Source organism: Camelus ferus, chromosome 9 (genome assembly GCF_009834535.1).
Source record: "Camelus ferus isolate YT-003-E chromosome 9, BCGSAC_Cfer_1.0, whole genome shotgun sequence".
NCBI lineage: Eukaryota > Metazoa > Chordata > Mammalia > Artiodactyla > Camelidae > Camelus > Camelus ferus.
Window position 1 is genome coordinate 53,873,667 of NC_045704.1, and position 20,341 is coordinate 53,894,007.

The window sequence follows — 20,341 nt, forward strand, 5'->3', positions numbered from 1 at the left end:
GGTGTGTGGAAAATTCCCTAAGGAGAGACTCTTAAAGATTGAAAAAGGCATCTCAACTCAGCTAAAGGGGGAAGGAAACCTGCCCAATCACCTGAGAAATGGTGGGATGACTCCAAGAGTGTCAATAAATGGTGCACGGTTGTCACCAGGCAGCATGAAGAGGTGTGTCAGAAGTGCACTGCAGTTTGTAAGATCCACAAAGAAAAAGAGTAACCTGCTATCTGACAGATAAGGGAGAAGCTGCCCCAGGACGAGGGGTGAGCTTTCTGGGAGGGTAGAGGGTACAGGTCTGGGGGAGGCCACAGAGAACTGGACAGACCGCAGGACACAGCTACACGCAGCATCAGCCACTCCAGGCAGGGCTCAGGGTCCATGCCCCCGATCTCCACCAGGAACACGTCTAGCCCCAGCACTGAAGAGTACCAAGCTTGCTCCAGACAAGGAGGAAGGAGTTTAGACGGATCACCAAAGGATGCTACTGCCAGATGAGGGGGTGCTCTCTGTGCTGTTTCATGCTTAGTCCTCCTTGGGATCCAGGGCAGCTCTTTGATTACCACAGGCGGCTGGGCCAGCAGTGATCTACACCTGACCGGAACAATCTGAGATGGAAACTTCCAGGATCAGTGCAGCAGCATCCTCAAAGTCTTTTCTCTTGATTGCTCACTGACTGCAATTTTGGTGAGTGCTTATTATGTGATTCATGGCCTACCTCATCCAATCCTAAGAAGAACCTGATAAGACATTGTTTAGTCCCCATTTTACAGGTGAGAAAAAGCAAAACCCAAGGTCATGCCACTAGGAAGTCCCAGAATAGAGTTCAAACTCCAAGTATCTTGACTTCAAACTTGAAGCTTGACTCAAGCAACAAGACTCTGAAACCAAACGCTGGTCTCGGGTCCACTTGCTGGTGCTAGCTCTGAAGGATGTTCTGCTTTTCTTCCTGAGAGCCCAGTGATTGATGAACAAAAAGCAGGAAAGAAAATCTGGGTGCTACACCTGGTTCCAGTGTCACATGGAGCTGTTTCCAAGACGAACTCATTTCACTCCTTTACCATCATCTATGCACCTGCCTGATGCCTCTACCTAACTGCGGGCTCGTTGGGGACAAGCCTGAGAGTCACTCACCTTTGTATCTGTAGGGCTGAGCACAGTGCCTAGAAGACAGCCCTGCTGAACAGAATGTTCATCAAGCGAATGTATGAGCGAGAAACAAATGGAGGAAACTGATCAGAGCAGCCTCGTCACACCGCACACCAACCTCGTATCTCATGCTCCCGATAGTGGGACATGCTCCCTATTCATCTCTCTGCTTGTCGGTCACACTTTCAAACCTTGGTATCAGTCGCGTGCACGGATACATTTGTTTTCTGAAATCAGGTTGCTCTCACACCTAGGTGACTAACTCGTACTTGCATCACACCTGGCCCTTCTGCTTCACAACAGCTGAGCGAGATCTCACCTCTCAAAGAGGCCCAGGGAGAGAACACGGTGTGAGCGCTATGAAGTTTCCTTCCCTTGCGAAGAAAATAGTAACACCCTTTTTGGGGTGTGAGCCATCAGGACACCGGAGGAAGACGTCTCAAGGCCAGAGTCTTTCTCGCTCCTGAAGGAGAGAACGCCCTCCCTTCCTTGCCCACCTGATAAAGCTCTCCTCATCCTTCTCAAAGCAGCTCTGCTGTTACCTGGTTAGGAATTCTTCCAGAGCAGCTCATCCCTCTTCTTGTGGCTGTTGGTACATGCTTCTTTTTTTTTTTTTTTTACAGCCTTCACCACACCTCCCTCCATCCATTCAGCATGCAACTAACGAGTTACCTATGACAGACCTGGCTCCTGGGATATACCGATGGGTGGAAACAGAGATGGACCCTGTGCTTAAAAGCTTACAGTCTGGTTCAGCGCCACCCAAGAGAATCCCCCTGCAATGACGGAAATGTTTGGTATCTGCACTGCCCAACAGAGCAGCCAACAGCCACATATGGCTATTGAAACTTAACAATTCTGTCTAATGTTAATGAGCTGAAATCTGACTTTCACCATGTGTGGCTAGTAGCTGCCATACTGGACAGAGCAGGTAATCACACTGCAGGATAATTCTGTTGTGTACTGTGCAAATTCTGCCATAGCCTCTGGAATGCCTGGCTCCCTCCTCACCAGCACACAGATTCTGTAAAGGCGAGGGCTGTGTTAGCCATTCCTGTATTTTCAGAATCAGTGCAGCCCCGCACACAGAAGGACCCCGTCCCTGCTGACTAAATGAAGGGGTAGATAAATGAGTAAGTGCTAGACACACGGCAGAGGACCTACAGAAGTTTCTATCTCCTGACCGAAAACGGGAGAGCGCGAGCGAGAGGCTGGAAAGCAGGGCAAGGAGCCTGCGATAGGTCTGCTGCTGGCCCCGTGAAAAGGTGCCGACATTTTCCCTTCGGTCAGGCATTTCCCTTCGGGTCCTTTCTCCCAGTGTCCCAGTCACAACTACCATCTTGGGAAGCAGACACGATTCCCAGAGAGAAGAGAGGGCTGGGAGCACCTGGAGGGCAATTCACACCGGTGCACCTTTGGATGCAGATTGTGGCGAGGGTTGGGCGGACAGAAGGCTTAATATAAACAGAAGAGAAGACGCATCAGTTCTGTAGTTGAGGGAAACTATCGCTTGGTTGACTGCAGGGTAAGGGTTTTCCAGCTGCAGTTCTGAGAAAAGACAGTGATAGTTCTTGCGCAGGAGAACCATTTCCTGGTCTGTGGTAGACTCACCAAAGATCCCTAAAGCATTGTGGACCGTTCAGATGGGGCACTGAGAGGGGCCCAAGTAAGAGGGGCCAAAGTTCACGTGCCAACCCCTTTCTGTCTGAGCGCATCCGAAGCAATGAGATGCTCCCAGCAGACTCAGCAGGTGGGGACTGCAGCTCCTTTCCACAGACGCGGGGCTGGGGGTCAGGTTCTTCAGAGGTGGGGAGAGGGGGCTGACCCTCCTATCACTCCACTCACTCATGTCATGAGAGTTCACAGGGTCCAACGTGCACCTAGACTCAGCACTTGAACCATTATGTCTTGGCTGGTCCACGTCCCAGCCCCTAACTGTCACCATGTACAGAATCCTGATCTCAGGGCTGAATTCAACAGCAAAGTTCAAATTTAAAAGTACATTAAAACAAACAAACAAACAAACAAAACCTCCCTTAGCTAGGTTAGCCACCATCTGGCATGTTATAATCAGACCCGATAAAATCCATACACCAGGAACTTCAAGAAAGCTTAGGCTCCCAGATCACTTAGAACTGCTGAGAGTGATGTCATACCACTCACGATGTCGACTGTCAGTCATCCAGATGTTTTAAACAGTAGAGCATGAATTCAAAATGCCAAATAAGATGATTAAAAAGAAATTTTTCAACAGGTCAAATCATGTCTCCGGTGTTTAAAAAGCCCCAAGGCCACACTGATCCTCAAAGCACTGTTAGACCAGAATCCTGGAATCTTGCAAGAGATTCCCCAGAGTCTCCAGCGTGACTCCACTGCAGAGTCATGCTCTCACCTGTTCTTGTCATGGCTCTGTCCACAAACTCTACCTTCTGGTCTCACCTATTTTCCACCCTCAGCTCCCACTCCTGTCCCATAAACATCCTCATTTCTAGGACAAGGTGAAGTTCTCTGAAACTCTTTGTGCCTTCCTGCTTCTGGGCTATCATCAGCTGTCCCCTTGGCCCCGAACAGCACATCTGTCCCCCTTCATGCTGCGAATCCTTGGGGCCACCTGAAATGCTTGTCTTCCAGGCAGCCAGCTCTTCTTCCCCAGGTGCCTGGGGTAGCTGCCCCCTGGAGACCCCATGGTGGCCCAGCCCGGCCCTTCCTGAGTCCTCGGCACTCAGCTTTGCAGCTGGCCACGTGGGAGCATTTGATCCCTTAATCAGTTTAATGAGTTCCATGGAAGATGAGGCTTGTCATTTCTAATCCCCAGTTCCCAGCACGCAGTGGGTGCAAAGTGAACGCCTCTTTAACTGCATGATAGAAAAAAAATAATGATCTCAGAAAGCTAAGGGAGAAAGTGGGTTTTCAACTTTGAGGTAGCTCTCTTCTCTGCTTACAGAAGACCCCACCCCTCAAGAAGCCGAAGGACAGCAGTTTAGAACACAGGTCTGGAGCAGACCCAGTAGATCTGAAACCTGGAGCTGCCACCTACCCGCGGGAAGGACCACAGGCAAGTTACTTCACCTTCATATACCTCAGCTCCCTCATCTGTAAAACAAGGAGAGAAACACACCCCACCTCCTGCATTAAATTAGTTACTACGGGCATGCTGCTTAGAACGGGGCGTGGCTCATAGCACAGGCTCAGCAGACAAATGCTGGCTGTTCTGATGCAGAAATCGCCAGCTTATTTGTCTTTTCCCTATTGATTTGTTTCTTCCCTAAACTGTGAGCACTTGTCTTATTCATCAATATACACCCAGAACAAGGCACACAGTGACCCCCTTCTAGTACGCAGGGCTGGCTCTTAGCAGTCACGAGATGCTTAATGAAGCACAAATACAGTCTACTGATGACGTCTGAGTTAAATGGTACACGTTTCCTACAAATATGCTTCACAAAATGCAGTTCCTACTGTCCAGAACGTTCCTCCTCCTCCCTTCCGCTTGACTAAACTCTACGCAGCCTTCAGGTCTCAGATTTGACGCCCTCCTGCCTGGAAGTCCTGTCTCTAACCTCCTAATTCCAGTGGGCTCCTCACCCACACCGAGTGAGCCACACCGTGGTGTGCTGCAATGCTGAGCTACTTCCTTGGGTTTTCCCACAAGAGTGTGAGCTGGGTGAGGACAGCAACCACCTCTCCTCATGGCTGTCGCCTCAGTGCCCGACCCCATGCCTGGCACACACAGAGGCCAAGTGTTTCTCTCACCACCAAGTCATGCTAGGAGTTGCTGGTAGGAAGCCAGGCCAGCAGTGCGACATCTTATTTAAACTCTGGGAACTCAGAAGAGATCCATTTCCCTCCAGTGTGGAGAAGTGGGAGAGGACTGGAGAAAGAGGCTGATGGTGGGAAAACCTTGGCACTACAGTACAGGAAAAGGAAAGAACACACTTGGAGACAGGAACCTCCCACCCAGTATCACTGCTGCCAAGATGGTGGTGGAACACTGGACTCTGACTTCCATCGAGGACACAATGGACAGGGTCAGTCATCCCACTACCCAGAAGTGGGGCCTCTTGAACTCATCTTGCTGGTTTACATAAAGGGAATGAAAATTAACACCTGAGTGTCAATGAGAAAGCAACAAGGCACACAGCAGGAGGCAGGAAAGCATGCCTTTGAGTGGAGGGAGAGGCTCTGTTGGAGGAAGAGAAGTGCAAATCCCCTGGCACTGACCGTGACTCACCACTTCAGCCTTTGCTGTCATATTCACTCCCACGGCACCGAGGTGCAAACCGAGGCTCCGAAGCTGGGAAGACTTGCCCAGAGTCACTGACTCAGCAAGAGGCAGTCTGTACTTGAACTCACAGACCCTCTGTCTCCAAAGCCCCATGCTCACCCATTCCAGTTTCTTCCTCCCCATGCTGCCTCCAAAATTCACAGCGAGTTTAAAGGAGAAATATTAAAGTCCTTTCTGTACCTGGGACCTCTATTAAGAAGTCCACTGCGTTTTCTCTTCCACAGGGAAGGACAACACAACATACAGAAAATGTGACCTAAATCAAATGCGCTCTGCTGGAAGGGACGTGCAGCGCCCTTGACGGAGGGCAGGGCGGGGGTCTGAGCGCAGGTGCTTCATTAAGAGCCGGAGAGACTGCGTGAATATTAAGGGAGGAGAAAAGCGCGCAGCAAGCAGGGCTGTCAGATGGTGAAAACAACTGTCAGACAAGACGCGGGAAAGGGAATCCTTCAGCTGCTGTTAAAGCCCTGACAAAACATCAGCTCTCCGTGACGCTTCCTGGGAGCAGGAGCGCGACGTGAGATCGCGAGGCAGCCAGGGTGCGCGGTGCTGCGGGGATGGGCGGCGGGGGGGCTCACGGGGCTCAGGACCCAAACCTCCTTCCTGCTTCCCCCGACTCGCCCATGCATTCATTCACCCCCTCACTGGGCAGGTATTCTTAAGCACCTCCTATGTGCCCGGCAGTGTTACGTGGTGGAGATCCAGCTGGGAGCAAAACTAGAGACCATCCCTGCCCTCGCGGAGCTGACACCCCAGCGAGGGAGGCAGAGATTAAAGTAACCAGGTTGTGACCATTACAAACCCAGGCACATGCTGTCCATGAGGAAACACGGTTCTAGATGTGCAAACAAACGGGAAGCTGACCTACCCTGGGAGTCAGGGATATTGCCATGGGGGAACTGCTGCAGAGTGAGTCATGAAGGATGAGCAGGGGTGACCCGCCTACCTGAGGGCTGGCAGGGAGGGGAACACACGTGCATGGGGAATGACGCAAGGCAGGCCGTGATGGGGAGGCTTCACTGGCCTGGAGAGTGTGGGCTGCATAAAGGACTTCCTCTGGCTCTTCCAGAAAGAGTCCACATGCCCTCCTATTGCAGGATCCATCTATCTGGTTCTTAAGCCAACCCTGCCGCACAGGGAATGTCCTGGAGCTCCAGCCTCCCCAGCAGGGTGGTCTGGGATGGCTGGGCTGCCGTGTTCTTTGTGATGCAGAATCAGACACTCACATGCTAGTCCTCAGTTCTCTGCTTCTGCTGTCATCATCTTCCACCATCCCTGCCTTTTTTCTCACTCATTCTACCAGCCTCAGCTTGTGCATCACCTCCTCCAAGAAGCCCTCTCCTAACTCCCTTCCCAAGCTGGCTTAGGCACCCCTGCTTAGCGCCTCCTCAGTATCTTCTGTGTCTCCCCATCACCCTATATGGTACCGCAGCTGTTTGTCTCAGCAGCTCCTCATGTCCAGCGGTCACTCGAGGAGTCTACTGGTTCAGGGATTGATAAGTAAAATATGTAAAGTGCTCCAAAAAGCAAACATGAAAATACAAAGATCCAATTAGAAAAACTGGCAAAGGACTGAAATAACATTAGCTAATATTTATCAAATGTCTACCATGTGCCAGGTAATAGTCTAAGGACAAATGTGTACAAATGAATTCACTTATCCTTTACCCTAACCCCAGGAGGTACGGTTATCTCTCCATCTGTACTTTATGAATGAAGAGCACAGCCCAGAGAGGCTAAGCCATGTGCCCGAAGCCACGTGGCCGAATGTCCCTATCCACTCACCACACTGAGTGTCACCCTCTGCTGTACTCGGCGTGACTGTGTTCGTGCTGCTCCCAGGGACGGAAACACAGGCAGCAGGAACATAAGAAGATGCTCACCCTCATTTGTAAACTAAAATCAACACAACAGGGCTTGGAAAAGCATGACAAAGACTGGCAACAGCCAGAGCTGGCAGGAGCCTGTGGTTCTGGAGGCGGCCTCAGCACCCATCAGAGAGAGCACAGTGAGGTCCCTGCACACTGTCAAATCCTGGGCAGCCAGAAAGGGGGAAGGAGACCCACCTGCCCGATACAGATGGATTTTTACATTTAAAACAAGATGTTCTCACCACCTCTGGTCTTCACTCAGATACCACCTTCTAGTGAGACCTTGGCCTCTTACACGTGTGAGTGTGTCTCCATACACCTGCCACACCCAAAGAGGTGATAATACTCTTGTTCATCATCCCTTCAACAGATATTTGAACAAATAGAACAGTTTTACACTTATAATATATAATGCATGACAAATATTAATATATATACAATTTGTATAAGCTTGGAGAATAGTCCAGAAAGATCCATATGGAAATATTAACATCAGTCACCTCTAAATAGAATGTGGGGGGAAGAAAGAGGGAAAACTTGAATTTTTAAAAAGCTTACATTTCCCATATTGTTTGAGTTTTTTAACTGAAATACATTATTTTTTAAAATTTTAAAAGACGGAAGGAAGGAAGAAGGAGAGGAGTCAGGCGGAGAAAAGAGAAGGGACATTTTGGGGATGTGCAGTTAGACAGGCCACCATTCCAACACATTTCTCTCTCACGAAACCACCCTGAACCAGCAGTGAATGAATATATTTTGAAAAGGTATAAATACAAGAACAAGAAGGGACAACAGTAGAAAACTCATGTCACCCCATCAGCAGGGTACGGGAACTGGCAGGGCCAAGGTGACTGACCTGAAGGTTCTGCCAAGTGCCCAGGAGGGGAAGGGATGAGAAGTAACTGCTCCCCCAGAGCCTGGACAGCTTAGGACTTCGAGGCATCCGAGGACCATGGACAATGGCCCTGCCCAGCTGTGGACTCCAGGGGTTGGGAGCCCCAGGACTAAGTCAGAACTGCAGGGGCAAAGTGGGGACAAGGATCTGGGCTGAGTGAACCATGAACAGTGCCGGGCTGGGCAGCTGGACGTGAACACGTGACGGCAGCGCAGGGCAGCCACAATTTCCTTCCCTACCTTCACCGCTGACGTACAGGCCAGGATGAGATTTTGCTATTTCTGTCTTTTCTGACAGCTCATCAATAATTTAGGATCAGAAAATCATCAGGAAACCCTAAATCAAAAAAGCAGGATCAGTCCTTCTGTTGATGACCTGCAGAGCAGCTGGTCCCGTAAGTACAACTAGGGTCAGGTCCTCAAGCATCAGGCATCTCCCGCCCCAGCCCCGCCAGCTTTTGAGAAGTCTCCCTGAGTCTCTCCCTAAACACACCAACCCCTGTGCCAAGCCCACCTCACCAGCCTGCAGACACACCTTACACTCACCTCCATCCTCCTGTGTCACAATTAGCAGCACCTCCTCTTTGAGTCTAAATTCTCTCCAAGTTCAAAGACAGGAGCAGACAAGCCACCAAGAGTCAACGAGCACATGGAGAAAAGACAGCCTCAGTGATAAGTCAAAAAATGCAAATGTGAGAGACACTGACGTTCCTCTTTGTTTTCCCCACAAATGATGCTGGCAAGACAGTGGCAAAAGTAGAAAATTATGCCTCGTTGGTTATTGTTAAATATTTGCACAATCTTCTTTTTTGGCTGGGAGGAGGGGGATATGGCAAAATTACCAGTACAATCCTGCCTCTGAGATTTTATTCTAAGAAAATAAATCATTAATAAAACAAGACAAAACCAAAGAAGTTTAGACCCAGTCTAAACACCCAATGACAAGAGGCTAAATAAAAGTGTATGTTCTATTGAAAAAATATAATGGCATGACTAAAATTATAAACAAGACCTGCCCAGTATGGAAACAGGCATATGCCACACTGAGTGGACAAATTAGAACACAAATGTTGTCACACAAAACATTTTACAGACACAAACACACAGAGACACACCTGCATGCACACGCACACACACAAAACAGGCAGAACAGGCTTTTTCCCTCTGTGTGATGAAGGTCTGGTAAGAGAGTCAGGTATAATAGAAGAAGGCAGTATAAGAAGGTGATTTGAAAAGGTCCTGGATTTCAAAAGAAGAAGAAGCTGGGTCAGAAATTTGGCTCTAGCACATTACCCTTCACTCCCTAAAGACTCAGTTTCCTCACCTGCACACTAGTGATAGAAAGACGACCTGCTTCAAGGAGTTGTCAGGATTGCATGATCCTCAGTCCAGCAAATGACCCACAGTGAAGACGTAGTAAGTATCTGTTATTGATGCCAGTGCTGTTATTGGCATTATTAAGGCTCAAGCATTCGGAGGGCTTGAGTCAGCTTGTCTAAAATAAACACTGACGTGAGACATGCCACGTGGGAGCATGGTGGAATTTGGAAAAGTGCTTCTTGTCTTGTGGGAGCTGCTGCTCGCCTCCCATCTCTGAAGTCAGCAAGGACACTTGAGACAATTTCTGTGCCCACCAGTCATTTCCCAGTCCGTGCCGAGCAGATTATTCCATGTACCTGTATTATCTAACCCAGATGACAAAGTTCATGTTTCTCTGTTCCCAGTTGGCTTCTGCTCATTCAAGAACATAAACCCACATCCCTGAACTTTCTTCCCTCCGAATTCTCCTACGTGCTGGTGGTCTGCTGAATAATCAACCCCAAAGATGTCCTCATCCTAATCCCCAGAACCTAGGAATATGGGACCTGTTGTGGCAAAAGGGACTTTGCAAATGCGATTAAAGATCTTGTGGGCCCAACAGCATCACAAGGGTCCTTACACGAGGGAGGCAGGAAGGATGGAGTCAGAGGAGGAGACATGATGATGGACACAGAGCTCAGAGAGACGCTGAGCCAAGGAATGCGGGCGACCTCTGGGAACTGAAAGAGACAAGGCAACAAACTCTCTCCCGGAGCCTCAAGAAGGAACACAGCCCTGCCAACTATAAGAGTATAAATATGTGTTGTTTTAAGCCACTCGGTTACGGCAGCCATGAGTTGTTGGTCCACCAAAAGCATCTGGACTTCGCAAGGTGGGAGCTGGAGTTCAGGAGTCAAAAGGTGGCTACCTCCCAGCTCCACCTCCTGCTACACTGGGATGAACGTGGGACGTGTGATTTAGCATCAGTTTCCTGGTGTGAGAAAGCAGGGGAGCGTCCCTGCCAACAGCACCCAGAAAGCTCCCTGGCACGTGGCCAGCACTAGCTTTTTTTTTAATTCGACTTGTCATGTTCCTGTTTCTTTTCCTTTTGGTTTTCAACATCTTTATTGAGACATAATTTACATTCTATAAAACCCACTTGTTGAAAGCAGACAATTCAACGATCTGTAAGTGTGTTTGCAGAGTTGTGTACCAGCATCACCACGATCTAATTCCAGAACATCTTCATCACCCCAAAAAGAAGCCCTGTACCCATTAGCATTCCTTTCATTCTCCCAGCCTCTGACAACCACTAATCTACTTTCTGTCTCTGCAGATGTTCCTCTTCCGGACCTTTCAAATTAACAGTCATACGGTAAAGGGGCTTCTCTGACTGGCTTCTTTCACTCAGCATTATGTTTCCAAGGGTCACCCACATTGTGGCCTGGGTCAGTACAACATTCTTTTTTATGATGGAATAACATTTTGTTTACCCTTTCATCAGCTGATGGATGCTATTAACTTTATTTTTTTTTTGCCATTGTTTTCTAGCACTGAAATAAACTTTGATAATTAAGGGAGTTCCCTTTAAGATTTGTATTTGTGTGTGTGTATATGTGTGTGTGTGTGTGTGTGTGTGTGTGTCTTTTACTCTAAGGCCCAGAGGAAAATCCTCAGGACTGGCTATTCCATCTCCCTAGAATGCCAAGTCAGCATCTTTGGAACCACTGAAGATGTCTCATAGGAAGGCCCGAGGACACTGGCCAGAACATTGCCCTAGGACCCTGGGACAGGTTTGCTGTTTGCACCTAAATCCCTGCAGTGTCTTTTTATAAAACGGGTCCAGACCTCTGAGAACTTCAGTATCACCAGACCTGGCCCCAACTCTTCCCCTTGGCACTCTGTGTCTAAACTCCTCTAAGCCTCCGTTTCCCTATCTATAAGCAAGGTTAATTATAGCTAACCTTGTCATGTTGCACCGATGTTAAGATTCCACATCAGAGAGCCAATGGGGGGATTAAACGGTATCCAGTCATAAAACACAGTGAGGCTTCACCTACAGAAGGAGCCAACACCACATTATTATAACCACTAATGGAGACAGGCATTTCGTAGGGACACTGGGGGTAGAGCTGCAGCCCTGGGCCCGGGGGTCCACCCCAGTGGAAAGGAGTAGCTTCTCACCAACATCTGCAGACTGATTTTTCCCACTGTTTTGAGACCGTCTGCAGACAAAGTATCTCTCACAGCTTGTACCTGGGAAGGGGGTACTTCCACTCCCCACCCTCTTTGGTCCAGCACTGATGAATGGGACTTGAAAAGAGTTCCTAAGACTCTTTTCTTTTTTTTTTTCTTTTGAGGCAGTTGAGAGAGGAAAACAATATCTGAGCTGGCAGGGAAAGAAATTGGTCGATTTCCGAGTCTTGTCAGTATCAGGATTTCATCAGCCTGCTCTAGATGCCAAAGTCAAACCCAGGACTGGGGAACCAACCAGGAGGGCCAATTTCCCCCTTGGATTTGCCGTGGGTCAAGCTGACAGTCAGATTTTCCACCGCTGTCTGGCACTTTCCACTTGGAGGCAGTGGCCATGCTGGATGGGTCTTCACGTGACCACATAAAAGGGCTTTAAGTTCATTCATTCACACAAGTCAATCACTGGCCACACTTTGGAAGACAAAACATAAGAACCCCTTAGGCTCTGGTGATTGTTATTGGTCTGGAAAATGACCTGCTTTTGAAAAGACAAAAAGGCCGGTCAAAGTCTCTTGGCCTGGGAGTGGGTGTCTGAAGTGTGTTAAAAGAACAGCTGTGCCCAGGGAAGCTGATACCTGTGTTAACAAGAGGCCCCGAGCAGACACCCTCTTTGGACTTTTTGTGATTCACTTGATGGCTGGAGGCCACTGCCCACGACACACGGGCTGACCTGAGCCAGTTCCCACAAGGCCTCTTCTGGGGACAAGCTGGGCACCTCCAGAAGCAGCGATGGGTCTAAAGGTCATGAACTAGGGTCAAGTTCAGGGCATGGAGAGAGAAATTTCTCACAATCACAATTTTGAGGAGGTATCAAGAAACTGTGACGAGCCCAAGAGGGTTATTCAGGACTTCTGCCACTCTATTCTTAAGTGAAACTGGCCTATAATTTTCCTTCCTCCTCCCCTCCTTGTCTGGTTTAGAAATCCAGGTTATACTGGCCTCATCAAAGGAGTTGGAGCATTTTCTCTTTTTCTGTTTTCTGCAACCATTTGGGTAAGAGAGGGTTTTCTATTCTAGAATATTAAGTAGGCTTGCCTGTAAAGCCATCCGGGCCTTGTGTGCCTTCTTCCCACTTTTTATGAGAGCTTTGTAATGACTGATTTAATAATTTAAGAGTTATTGCTCTGGCCAAGTTTTCTAGTTGGCCGTGAATCCACTGTGTTAAGTTGTATTTTTTTTAGGAAACTGACCATTTTATCCCGAGTATCACTCAGTTTCTCAGGCTTAGAGGGACTATGTCTGTCCATCAATAAGCAATGAGGGGGAGTCCAAGAAGCGGCTCCTGCCCCACCAGCACTCGGCAGCACCCCCACTCAGGGTATATTTTTATCAGCAATGAGGAACTGCCTTGCACTGTCTGGGAGCCCAGAGGGCAGTGATCTAGGCGCCGGGTCTGGAGTCCCACAGCCTGGATTTCTCTCCTAGTCCCAACCCAGGGACTTGTAACCTCCGTCTCCTCCTCTGAAAAAACGAGTAGCATAACACCAGCTGCTGCTTAGGACAGCTACGAGGATCACAGAAAGGACTCTGCCAACTCCAGGGCCTAACAGGGACATTCCCATGTGCTAAAAGTTTCAACTTAACAACTTCATTTCACAAACTTTCAACTTATGAATTCTCACGAATGCAAACTCAACGTCCAGAGCAAAAGTGCTTCAACTCTCCCCAGTACCACCACTGGCACTCCCAGCCACTACCTGTCATTCTCGTCCCAACCATCTGGGTATCTATTCATCTAGAGCAGAGGTTCTGAGAGCAGGGTCCCTGGACCAGCAGCAGCATCTGGGATCCCGCTAGAAATGCAGATTCTTGGGTTCTCCTCCACACCTACTAAATCAGAAACTCTGGGGCTTGGTGCAGTAACCTGCTTTTTAACACACCCTCTGCTGGATTCTGATGTCGGCTCCATGTCTGAGAGCCCAAGGTTCTTGAAAGTCACAGGGCACTTCCCACATTCATGGTTCTTTCTGAAGTGCTTTTAAAACATGGTTACTCCATTACGATCAACGAAAGGAAAAATGACCATCGTGCTGAAAGAGTGAATAGGAAGAGATAAACAAACGTTAGAGAGATGAAAGCTGAGATAATTTGAAAAGATGGAGAGAAGACGGCAAATGCTGTGCGTGTGTATGGGATGACTCATCCAATGACAGGAACAATTCTGAGCACAGTGAACCGAGCAGTGTCTCAGATGCAGTCCTCGGACCATGACAACAGTCATCAGGACACAAGGATGACGATTCTCAAAACTCAAAGAGATGTGAACATGGGGCCATGGGATCAGCATCCACAGTGGAAACTCAGTGGCTTCACAGAAATTCACAGAACGCTGGGCATCTATGAACTGTACCAGGGTGCAGAGTGAAATGCTGGCTCCTAGTCAGGGACGTCTGCATAGGTTAAAGGTTCATCTGAATCTGTAAAGTGCTGATGAAACTTTAGCAGCCTGGACTACTTTGATGAAACAGTGCTAACCAGTTCTAGACCAGACCACAAGAGGCATTAACTAAGCCAACAGTTTTTCTGTATAGATGAAACAGGCCTGTTTCAGGGGGAAAAAAAAAGAGAGACAGAGAGAGAGACAGAGAGAGAGAGAAAGAGGGATGCCTGGCACAGCGTGCATAAGCAAGGAGAAGAAATTGCACCAGGTTTTAAACCTTTAAAGGACTAAATCACATCCCCACTTACAAACTTAAAATTCAAGAAGTAACTCTGGATCTATGAGCCATCCATCACTTACAACCAAATGCTTCCCCAGGAGCTACTGTAGACACCATGGGTGTTAAAACTCAGCATTTAAAAGACACAATCCACACCCTGGCCCCCTGAGATTCATTTTATTGGGGCAGAGCTCATTTTTAACAAGCTCCCAAAGGGATACTGAGGCAGATGGTACCCGGACCACGAAGCCGTTTGTCATTACAGGAGAAGAATCAGAATCAAAAGCGGCACCAAGTCGCTGCACACACTTCGCACACATTGCTGGGAAAAATGCTGCCTGAAACCAAAGCACCACCCGCTGGAGCCCCAATTTAGCACTTGTTCCCACAGCTCAGATCAGGGAAGTCAGCAGCAAGTGAGTAACGTGTTACATAAGTTGCTTTTCTGTATGCAGAACTTCAATTCACCGAAGAGAAGTTACAATCATATAAAAAGCAACAGCCCACCCCCAAAGCAAATGCTGGGCCAGCATAGCCAGGATCTCCCCAGCCCCTTCTGCCAGGCAGAGATGTGGCCCCTCTCCTGTGCTGAAGACCTCGCTGCCTCAGCCTTGTGCCACTGGGAACTGGACCACTGGTCAAGGTGGACATAGAAGGTGGGGCTGGGGAGGGGACAGAGGAAAACATTCAGGGTTCAACATGGGCACGCACACTGACTTCATCAAGGCTTCCCTCTGGCTGAAAACATAAGTGGAGTCCTGTTTTGCCTGACTACACCGCTGAGCCCTTGCCAGAAAGTTCTGGAACCGCAAAACCTCCTCTGTCTTGGGTCTTCTCCAAGAACCAGAAATCGGTCTCTCTGTCTCCCTCTCAGTCTCTATCTCTCTGGCAAGGATTCTTAGTCTTTTCCTCTCCCCAGTTGCCTCAAGACCTTGATATAACACTATTTCTAACTAGAGTGTTAAAGGCTGACAGTGGTTGGGGTATTTATCACCCCAGTGACCACAAAAGATGTCAGTGCAGGTATGGGGAGACGTACCATCTATGTAACATACGTGTTACTCCTTCCAGTGAGTCAGCCTCAGGCGTCTTCTCAACAATAACCTAGAGACATCCACTCTCAACCTACTGGACAGAAGACTGTCAGTTTCAGAGGAAGCAGTCCTTATCTACCTTTTTAATACTTTAAGCACCTAGCATCGTGATGAACTCTTAGGAAGAACTCCCCCCCGCCGCAAAAAAAAAGTATTGAATTGATTTCAATTGACACCTGATATGAAACATAACTGCCACCCCATTTTGCCACAGAGCATGTCTCAAAATGCATAAGAGCCACCTGAGGTGCCTGTTAAAATCCCATCTTCTGGGCTCCACCCCAGACTTGGTGACTCAGACTCTAGGAGATCTGCATTTTAACAAAGTGCCAGGTAATCATACACAGGTGAACGTGAGAAGCACTGCCTTAGCCTCAGGAGAACCTCAAGGATGTGATTAGGCAAAAAGGCCCTTTGGGAACACCCAACACCCAACAAAATAGAGGCAGGTGGCTTCTTCCTCTCTGTCCAGGCACGGACCCAAGTGGAGTAGAGAACATTCAATGTTGGGAAGGGGGAGGGTGTAGCTCAGTGGTAGAACACATGCTTAGCATGCACGAGGCCCTGGGTTCAATCCCCAGTTCCTCCATTGAAACAAACAAACGAAAGAATAACCTTAAAACTGACTATAACTCAATTAAAAAAAAATTTTTTTTAATTGGGGAAAAATGAAGCCAGCAAGAGATCAGAGATGAGAAAGGTCTAGCAAAGCACTGGAAGTGAACAGGGCCACCACTGAGGCCCTCAGGCTCATCTTCGCCTGCTTCCTGCAGTCGTGGGGGTACCAGATCACAGACCAGGGATGTTGATGAGGCCCAAGGATGGAGAGCACACGGCTAGCAGCCCTGCCCCCTCCAGAAAGGTGCATGGAAGAGAAGTGCACCTCATCTCAACCTTTCTCCAAATCTGCTTCTCTCTCCGCCGTACAGTCTGGCAGCTACAATCAGCACACCATCCTACCTCACATCCTGCACAGGGCAGGGGGCTGATACCAGCCAGGGTGCCGGCAATCATGCCCAGATTTCTTGAGTCTGCACCCAAGGAGCCTCAAAAGCTCCCCTTCCTGAGACAGGGAATCCCTCCACCGCCGGCAGCTGTCACAGGAACGTCAGACACCGATGTTTGTGCCAGGCCTCATTTGCACAAGCCCACTCCTCCCCGAGAGATGGGTTTTTAAAACAAACAGCTTTTACATATGTTAGCAGGCAGAGTCATGTCAGCATCAGGGATCCCCAGATGGAAACGTGAGCCAATGTGGGGCAGAGACTGCTAAATAAATCCTGTTTGGGTGAAATTCCTCTCTCTGGAGAAAGAGCAACCCCAAAGCGGATTCCTCGGATTACCCAGCAAGGATCCCTAAAGACGGCAGGCTCTCCCCAGCCAGGCATGCCCTGAGTACTCGGAACTGAAATAAATATCCCTCTAACGTGCATTTGCATCCATCACCCCATCCCTCTGGGAACTCTTCCAGCCCGTCCCACCTGTGTCCCGGCACCCCTAACCCCATACACACTCTGGTTCCTTCCAAGACATCAGATGCCCCTACTTTGTAGGGCACAGGTTGTCCACACTTGCACAGAATTTCCTGACATCCCAAGGCTCAGGGCTTTGGCAGCTAAAGAGAAAAATACACCCCAGAGACACACAGGTAGCTGAGAAACGAGGGAGGGCAGGTAACAGGTACAGACCCATAACCTGGAAGACTTGGGCAACTAAGGACTCAGTCAAGAAGCACTTTTGACTACTGAGGAAATGTCAGATTTAGGAGCTTTAAATACCTGGGTCTTGCCTCCTCTTTCCTTAAGTTTTCCTGTGGGGACTTGGTAAGAGGGAGGAACTCCATAAACTTAACTGTTTGGTTCCAGTTTGTACCAAGAAGGTGCAAACCAAAAGAATGAGCCTAGGATGGGGTCCGGGCAACATGTAGGACCTCGTATAGACATGGGGCCAGGTCATGCATGCCAGCCAGAGATGAGGGCCAGGAGCCTCCAGCTTAAGGACCAGTTTGGAGAATTTCAAGTCCAAAGTGGGTCTGAGATGGAGGAGATGTGGGTGACAGTGCTGGGGGCACACTGAGACAGAAAGCAAAGGCTCTGGGAGGTGTGTGCTGCCTGGAATGGCACTGGTCCCCCAGGGACAGGAGTCTTTGGTTCTGGGGGAGTGAGGACCTGAGCTGCCCTCAGGGCAGGGGCTGCAGAGTGGTTACCATGGCCTTGGGTGTGTTTGAGTGCAGAGATTTCTGATCCGTGGCAGGCCTTGGCTAAAGCATCAGTGGCTGGGCCCCCCACATGCACACATGTCTGTGACCAGCATGGGCTCGCATGGCCCTAGTGAGAGAGACCAAGGGAGAATTACCACCTGGCCAAGAGTCAGGGATGGGGGAGGGGGTCTTAGGTCTTTCCCTAGGCTGCCCACAAAGCCCCACTGCCACGCGAGAGGAAGACCAGCCACGTACCGAGCCCGTTCTCCGCCAGAGCCGCATGGGTCACATCGCAGTCCCCCAGGTCCTGCTCTCCGACCTCATTCAGATCCAAGCCAGCCTGGTGGGACCCGTTTCCAAAGTGCCTCTCTTCCTTCTCCGAGCCAGCGTCCCCATTTTCCATCCCATTCTGAGCCTTCTTCAGGGGCATTATCTGCAGACCACTGGGGGTAGTCCTGTAAGACACCGTCTTGGTGGCCCTGTCGCCTCCCGCAGGGAGCTTGGCTGAATAGCCTTTCTTCGGCTTGGAAAGGGATGGGTTGATTCGCTTCCGTTTATGGGAAGTCCCTTTGCTCTTTCCCGATTCGGAGGGTCTGTGGGAGAGTTTCTCGACCGACGAGCCTCGGCCGTCACGCAGGAGCTTGGAGGCACTGGCCTGCTTCCCTGACTTGAGCCGCTTGTCCTTGGACAGGTGCAGCCCGTTGAATTCGTCGATGAATTCCTCACAGTGCAAGAGGTGGTGCTCCGGCTCCCACGTGTCCTCCGTGCTCCCGTAGCCTTTCCACCGGATCAGATACTCCCATTTTCCTTTCTTGTTCTTCCTCTTGTCCACGATCCTTTCCACCTGGGACATGAGAGGAGCATCAGAGAAGAGAGAGAGAAAGAAAGAGAGAGGGGAAAAATCAGTCCCAGGCAGCTAGAGCAACACAAGGCCCTCAGGATAGAAGCATCTGCCCTGACCCTGGGCCGAGCTGTTCCTGACACTTCCAGGAGCCTTCAAGAAGGCTGGTCTGTCTGAGGACATCCTTGAATGGAACCAAAGGTGCGTGGTGGTTCCCATGACCACCGGACGCGTGCCCAGGGGTTGCATCTACATGCCTATCCAAGCTGACTCTTACGTCACATCACACTGCAAGCGTTCACCAAAGACCCGTAGTCTTTTCATTGAGCTTCAAAGACCCATTTGGTGTGGGGCTTTCACCCTTACTCATACTAAGCAACACTGAGCATCTATACGGCAGGCGCTGTGCTAATGTGTCCTTACAGCAACACCAACGATGAGGAACATCCCCTGTGCACGTGTGAGGCGGACACGGTACTAAATGCTGGGCATGGACGCTCCCATTTCATTTTCTCCTCTTATTTCATTTTCAACCTGATGTGGTAGCTACTCTTTCTACCCTCCACTTTACAGTGAGGGAGATGGGGCTCAGAGAAATTAAGTCACACAACTGAGTTCCAAGCTGGCAAGGACAGAGCTGGGATTTGACCACTCTCAGCCCAGATTTACTGTCTTAATTACTAGGATGTACCAACTCTCTGAACTACAAAATCTGCCGTATTAACCAAAAATGACCTGAATCGACAGAGCCCAATTTCCCCCATTCAGCATCCCCAGCTGCAACACAGCTAGTGCAGCTGTGAGACAATGTGATGGGTAACATCTGTTGAGGGCCTACTATGGACCCTGCACAACCCTACAAGGGGGACATTATCACCACTTCTGTGTGACAGATGAGGGATTAAGTATGAGGCAACCTGCCTACAATGCAGGGCAAAGAGATGATGGAAGTGAGCTCTGAACTCATATCTGGATTCAAAGCCACGTGCTACTGTCTATGTACCTTCAACAGTAAGGACATCTCCCCTGTCTTCAAGCACTATCATGGAAAATGCCAGCCCCAAGTCTAATCACTGGTGAATCAGGGTGAAAGGTATGTGAGAGTTCATTTATTATTCTTTCGACTTTGCTACAGATTTGAAATTTTTTAACCAAAAAAAAAAAAAAAAAAAAAAAAAGACGGAAAATTCCCAATGCTCTACCAAAAAAAAAAAAAAAAAAAAAAGCTAAATTTCAATGAAAAAGTAAACAACTGTAGTCAACAGTTTATTATATTTCAATGTCAACATTACATATTTTTCTAGGATGGAATTTTGACCCAATGAAATTAAGTAATAAGTGAGGAATATGCCCTCGAAACTCATGAAAAGAAAAACAATACGAGAGGGGAGAAGTGGTTACAGTTATAGTCGATAATTGTTAAAGATGGGTAACGTGTACATGGCAGTTCGTTATATGACTGTTTATGTTTGTATGTTGGAATTTTTACATGCTTAAATTTTTCTGTAATAAAAAGTGAAAAACTCTGAAAAGTGAGATTGCCTCCCAATGTTCTATGTACAACAGAGGCTATGCAAAATAATTAAATGACTTCCATTGCTTTGCACTTAATAAATACCTAAGCAGCTAGGCCATGCTGCCTCTTTATAATACGGCTTCTTCACAGACAGTTTAAATTGTTTCCTTAATTGATTTATCTCAAATCAAATTGGCCTATTTCTATTAAAATTTCTTTCCTTATAAAATGCTCTGGGAATATCTGTTTTAGATTTATTACATAATTTTTAGATGTATCACACAAACT

General features: G+C 48.6%; 1 protein-coding gene across 1 annotated transcript in view; it reads right to left on the reverse strand.

The window, feature by feature from the left end:
* Window positions 1-20,341, reverse strand: part of CDYL2 (chromodomain Y like 2) — a 150,111-nt gene that overhangs the window by 31,184 nt on the left and 98,586 nt on the right. Inside the window, exon 2 of the mRNA XM_032486832.1 lies at window positions 17,952-18,540. Coding sequence (XP_032342723.1) covers window positions 17,952-18,540 — 589 coding nt within the window. The remainder of the gene's footprint in view (window positions 1-17,951; window positions 18,541-20,341) is intronic.